The sequence below is a fragment of the Numida meleagris genome, chromosome 16 (genome assembly GCF_002078875.1).
Source record: "Numida meleagris isolate 19003 breed g44 Domestic line chromosome 16, NumMel1.0, whole genome shotgun sequence".
Classification (NCBI taxonomy): Eukaryota; Metazoa; Chordata; class Aves; order Galliformes; family Numididae; genus Numida; species Numida meleagris.
In genome coordinates this window covers 8498056-8504055 of record NC_034424.1, presented here as the reverse complement: position 1 = coordinate 8504055, position 6000 = coordinate 8498056, and the positions used below count along the sequence as shown (strand labels likewise).

Sequence of the window (6000 nt, the reverse complement as noted above, 5' to 3'; positions counted from 1 at the left end):
CGCGTTCCGCTCAGCGGCTGACGAGGGCGGGGTGGGGGGTGACAAAGGCAGCGCCCGACGGAGGCGTCGCTGCCAGAACACACCTCGAGCACCGCCCGATTCCAAGATGGCGCCGCCGCCCCGCCCCACGCCTTTCCGAAATGGCTCCCGGAAGGGGCGGGCAGCCCCTGCCCGCTCCCAAGATGGCCGCGGCGGCCGTCTGACGTCATTTCCTGCGGGGCGGAGGCAGCGCGGGAACCACCTGACGGGCCGCGGCGCCGCCATGGCAACGCGCGGGGGGCGGGCCTGGGCCGAGGCGGCGCGGGATGGAGCCGGCCGGGGCCCCGCCGCCGAGCTGCGCCCCGGCCCGGGAGGCGGAGGAACCCCCGGGGTCCCCGGCGCTCCCCGCCGAGCGACCGCAGGACGGCGAGCCCGCCGGGAAGGCGAGGGAGGAGGCGGCGGCGGAACGGAGCCGCGGTCACGGCCCAGTCGGGCGGGCAGCGCGGGGCAGGGGACGGCGCGGGCCGGAGGAGCGGGGGGCCCGGGCAGGCAGGCGGCCCCGCGTCACCGTGGACAGTTCCAAGGCCAAGACGTCGCTGGAGGCCCTGAAGATCAGCCTGCGGCAGCTGCGCTGGAGGGAGGTGAGCGCGGCTCCGCGGGGCTTCGCTCGGGGCCCGGCAGACTGCGGCCGCGCTCCGCCGCGTCCTGAGCGCGAGTGGAGCGTTCCTAAAGCCCCCGGCGAACATGGCAGCTCGGTTCTTCTGCCGTACTGCACGGGGAGGGCACGGCGTGGGGCTCAGCGCCTGTGGTAGCGCTGCCCTGGCGGTGGGGGGAATGGGAGCGGCAGCAAACCTCGCGTCCTGCAGCTCCTCAATTAAATCCTGGATTTCTAATGTATGTCTTACTGCAGACGTTAGGCTGTTCTTGAAGTGTGAAGATTATTCCCCCGTTACTTTATAAATAGTTCTGTAGGAGCTGAGGCTGCTTCTGGGGGCATCTCCAGAAACTTGTGAAAGCAGCAGAGCGCTGAGAGTGCATTTGGGAGGGGAAGGCGGGGGGCACGGAGCGGGGATGAAATCCGGGCTGAGATGTCTCTGTGTGGCCGTGGCACGCTGTCCTCGGGGTCCCTGCCTTGTCCCGGCTCCTCCTTCAGCCTCATGAGAAACTAATGTTTCTGTGCACCTGGTGCTTTTCACAATTAGTCAGTGCAGTGTGGGGCAGACGGTGCATTCTGTATCGCCCCAGATCTCAGAGTTAAAAGCTATGAAACCTCCGCTTCTCACCTTCTGCTCCTTCTGCAGTATGGTGACAGTGTGCTGGAGGTGTGCAACTGCAAGTTGGCCCACGGGGTGTCTGTCAGCAGCTCTTCTGCGTTCTGCCCAGTGGCAGCAGAGCAGGGGGTTCCTTTTTTTTGGTTTTTTTTGTGCTTTTGGCCAAGTTTTATGCTTGGAATATCAGCACCATTCCATGGGTGTTTCTGAGGCATTGGTTTAAGTCACCCTCACGGCTTTGGTTGGCAATGAGCTGTATTTACCAGTTAAATTTCTCATTTCTTGAGATTTCACTGTTGTGCGTATCTTGCCCCTGCATTTTTCACGTGTGGTTTCCTGCCCTACAGACTGACTTTGTTTTGTGTATTCCTGTTCTTCCTTTGTGTATCTGATCCATGTTGCCAGCATTCTCCTTCCCACTCTGCATCCACAGTAGCGATTTTGGCGTCACTTAATCTCTTTGTGTTTGCTGCCTTCCTCAATATCCTTTCTTCTCCATCCAATAGTTCTGTCAATATTTTCCATTTCATCTGTCGCTTCTCTTCTGGTCCCTCCTTACTCTTCTTTATTTGGTAGTTTCTCCATTGTGTGCTGTTGACTGTACAATTGAGGTGGCCAATAACTCACCCTTCCCAAACAAATCACTGAGATGCATGTCTGTAAAATGCTCTGCTGCATATAGTAAAGCAGTCAATATGTATGAACGTGGTATTATCTTTTGTCAAGAAAGTATTTTCTTGTATCAGGGTACAAATCAGATCATCTTTTGGACCCTCCCGCCCTAGAAGGTGGAGTAATGAAGTGAAACTATTAGTGATGTCTTGTAACTAGTGCTGTTTGCATTGTGGAAGAGAAATCCAAGGGAAACTCTTTGGGTCAAGTTGCATAATGTTTTGAATTCTTTCCTTTTCAAATGTTATAGAAATATAGTAATGTGATACTCAAACAATATCACTGACAGGCAAAGAGCCTGGGAAATAGTTTCACTGTTACAGCAGAACCAGTAGAGGGAACACATACATAGTTTCTTGTTTGATCCATAAAAATAATGTGAAAAAACTAGGCAAGTATTAATACATCCATTGCAATACTGATGTCATAGGGGCTGTTTTTTTGCTCTTTTCCCTTCTGTCACACTTCTCAAGTTGATCGCTTTGCCTTGGTGTCTGTGGTCCTTCTCTCTCACCACTCCTGTCACTGCTTTTCCCATTGCTGCTTTCATTTTGTTTCTGTTCTCTCTGTTTGCTGCTGGGCCTGTTGTCTTCAGTATTTTCTTGGGCAGGAGCTGTTTAACCAGGCTCTTTGAGGTGGACTCCTTTATGCTGATACCTGTTGTCTGATGCATAGCATTATGCCGTGTCATAAAGGCTTTTGAGAGCTTTTTTTTTTTATGTAAGTTGTACATTCTGACACCTCCTTTCTGTAGGTGCCTTGATTTGCCAGAGGAGCTTCGTTTCAGTTCCAGGCTGTTACTGCGAGGTGCTCCCTGGTGTTCTGTGCAAGTAACACATAGCGCACCGTGTGCTCGTGGAATTGTCCACGTGTTAGTAGTTCACTGTAGTAAATTAACATAAATGCCACTATTAGCTCAAAGGAAAAAAATGGGGAAAAAATGGAGAGAGAGGAGCACTTTAAGCGTGGCTGATACCAATGAGGAGTTTATTCTGTGGCACTGGTGCGTGAGGGAGAGGTGAAAGAGTTGGGAATGCTCTGTCGGAAGGAACAGGAGCAATCAAAGAAAAGCCCCAAGCTGCTTTCCAGCTGTGAAGTTCTGAGGAAGTTGAACTGTTGGCTGGGACAGCCCCGTCCTGCAGCACAGGGGGGGTCCTCCCAACCAGCACTGCGGGGTTCAGAGCGTGTGTGCTGGGGACCCGGTCCCTGGCGGTGCTGGCTGGGACTGGCTGAGGCGGTGTGTCACATTCTGTAAGTGAATGCGATGTGCCCGATGAAATAACAGGCATCCTGAGTTTATTCCTCACTCAACAAATTATTTCTTTGAGTGACTTTCAATTACCAGGAGAACGGAGGAAGTGGATGTCTTGGGCATTGCTGTCGTGGCATTTGGAGTTTTGTTTGCCTCGCTGCTGGGGTCGCTGCGTGGAGGCAGAGGAATACTTGGAAATGTGGTGCTCGGGGACTCTGACGAGGAGACAAGTCATCTAACTTGTCATTAAATGTGATGGAACGGAGTGATGTGACCCGTGGGACAATTTAAATTATTGGCTTCCAATCAAAAGGTAGAAATGGGCTGTCAGGCAACTTGACTGTGATGGATGATTCATTGTGTCACAGCTGGGACAACGGTTCCGTTCACTTTGTGGCCTCCTCTTGGCCTTCCCTGACGAACGCCCTCCGCCTCTGAATAAAAGAGACTTCAGAAGGGCCCTGTGGGGCTGGGGAGCAGCAGGCAGCGTGGGCTGGAGGAGCAGGCTGCAGCTGTGGGCACCCTGCGTCCTCGTGCCACTGCACGCCTCTGGGGCAGGGGCTGGGCGTGGGCAGGGAGCCCCAATTTACCCAAATGCAATTAATTTTGTCTGCCAAGCACCGCCTGAGTGGGTCAAACAACCTGACTCGTCATTTCCTTTCCAAACACTATTCTTATGCAAAAGTATAGCGCAGATGATGAAGAATCCCTCCCAGCTTATTCAGGAGATGAATTAGATCCCGGTGTTGGATAAATCCAAATAATCTTGATTTGTCAGAAGTGGAGAAGCTGCTGTGCTATCTGAATCGCTGATTCGGGGCTGAACGGGTTCCACTTCCCAGCCCGGACGTGTGTACTCTTCATCTGCTGCAAAATGATTTCTGTGCGGTGTTTGTAAAGTGCTTTGATATCCTCAGCAGATGAAAGGTGTTATATAAATGCAAATTCTGTTCCTTTCATTTCAATTTCATTAAATAAATAAATAAATAGTTCAGGTTTTAGCGGGAAGGGCTGCGTGAGACCTCGTGCTGCATCTGTATTCTGGGTGCACCTGAGGAGAGGTTGAGGCCACTGATTGTCTTTCAGAGCTGAACAGAATTAATTTTCACTTCTACAAAAACAGTTTTTGCAAGCTGAATAGTAATGAAAGCAGCAAAGAGCCCTCTGTCTCCTCTCTATGGGGTATTTCATCCCTACGAGTAAGGAAATAGTTATGTGACAGAAATAGGAAACGTGTTGCTAAGCTAGGTTAATTTTTTCAAAGGCGTTCACTGAAAAAACTGAAGTTTTAATTAAAGTAGCAAACAGGGGAAGTAATTCACTCAGAAGCTTCCATGTCCTGAAAGGGCTGTGGTCAGAAGTGCAGCATCCCTACCTGGGAGCAGAGGGAGCCCAAGTCCTGCCGGGGCTTTGGGGGCTGCTGCAGGGGCCTGGCTGGGACAGCCAGCAGGGCAAGAAGGGCACCTGCTGTCACAGAGCTTCCTGCTGTGGCTGCAGCAGACAGCTGGAAGGAAGCTGTACGCTTTACCATCTGCGGTGAAGTCTTGTGTGAAAGGGAGAAGCTCTTCAGTTGCAGTTATCCTTAATGTAGCTGAAATCGTTGCTTTAGTCCCGAATAGTTGAAAGCTCAGCAAATGGTTTGTTGAATTGTGAGCTTTCCTTTTAATTACAGACTATTGCTACCAGAAAGGAATATACATGTATAAATGTGTTGTTACTTTGTTTAAGTATCTTGTCTTGAGTATCCATTTTAAATGCTCTGCACCTTGGGCACCAGTGCAGGCCCTGCTTGTTCGGGAAGTTCATGGCAGCTGCCCGTTGCTGTTAACTTACATCAGCAATGCTGACCGGGTGCATCTGGGCCCTGAGCAGGGAGCGGGGCCGCTCCTGGGGCCAGGGCTGAGGGAGCTTTGGCTCAGTATGTATATAACAAAATACAGCCTGTGGGGTTCTTTGCGTTATGATATATTTAAGAACAGAAGTTGATTTGTTAGGGGCTAGTAAGGACAATTCCTCTGAGACCTCCTGTTCTTTTTTCTCTTGATGGTTGCTTGTCACTCCCAAAACTGGAAAGGAAGAAGGAAACCCAAGCAAGAGCATTATCAGAGTTTGTTTACTTCCCAGTGGCAGCCACTTGTTATTGCTGGGCCTTCACATTCTAGAAATAAGAACTTCTTAACTAACTTCATTCCCTGTAGCAGTATTTTACATTACAAACGAGTCATTCCTTAATTGTAGTTGATAGCAAGCTCTAGATTTCTCAGAGCACGTGCCACAGTTGTTTGTAGTTTTTATAAACCTTTCCCGGTGTAACATCCTCAACTTCAGCATCTTGAACTGATGAAGTATTCTGTTTTGCAACCAAAATACACAGCATGTTTTCTTTTGCGCTGTTCTTGGACGGTTTGTGCTTAATGGGAGCGTTTAGAGAAATGAGACGTGAAGGATTTGTGGCCAGTTTGCTTCAGAACTTCTCTCACCTCTTTTCCAGTTCCCTTTTGGCAGACGCTTGCCGTGCGATATCTATTGGCATGGAGTATCCTTTCATGATAATTACATATTCTCAGGTCAAGTCAACAAGTTTCCAGGTACGTTATTTCTGGGTCTGTTTTGAACAAGTGCTGTTAAAAACGGGACTGCTTGAACTTTGTGTGCTGTTCTTTACGTGACTCATCTCCCTGCCGGCTGGTAGGACTTGTAGCGTGTTATTTTTGGTAGGTGAATCGTGTTTAGTGTGGGGTGTGAATATCAGAACGTGGATCTTGAACAATTTGTGAGCTGGAAGTTGTTTCGGACAACGAGAGGTTTTGATGAAAAGAAAACTTT

The 6000-nt window shown here is 50.2% G+C and overlaps 1 protein-coding gene across 9 annotated transcripts in view; it reads left to right on the top strand.

The window, feature by feature from the left end:
• Window positions 288-6000, top strand: part of TTLL11 (tubulin tyrosine ligase like 11) — a 52437-nt gene continuing 46724 nt past the window's right edge. For all 9 annotated transcript variants that reach the window (XR_002443666.1, XR_002443665.1, XR_002443667.1 and 6 more), the window contains exons 1-2: window positions 288-620; window positions 5666-5762. Coding sequence is in view for 2 of the 9 variants with exons in the window: in XM_021414098.1 (XP_021269773.1) it covers window positions 306-620; window positions 5666-5762 (412 nt within the window). In the remaining 7 variants the exon portion in view is untranslated. The remainder of the gene's footprint in view (window positions 621-5665; window positions 5763-6000) is intronic.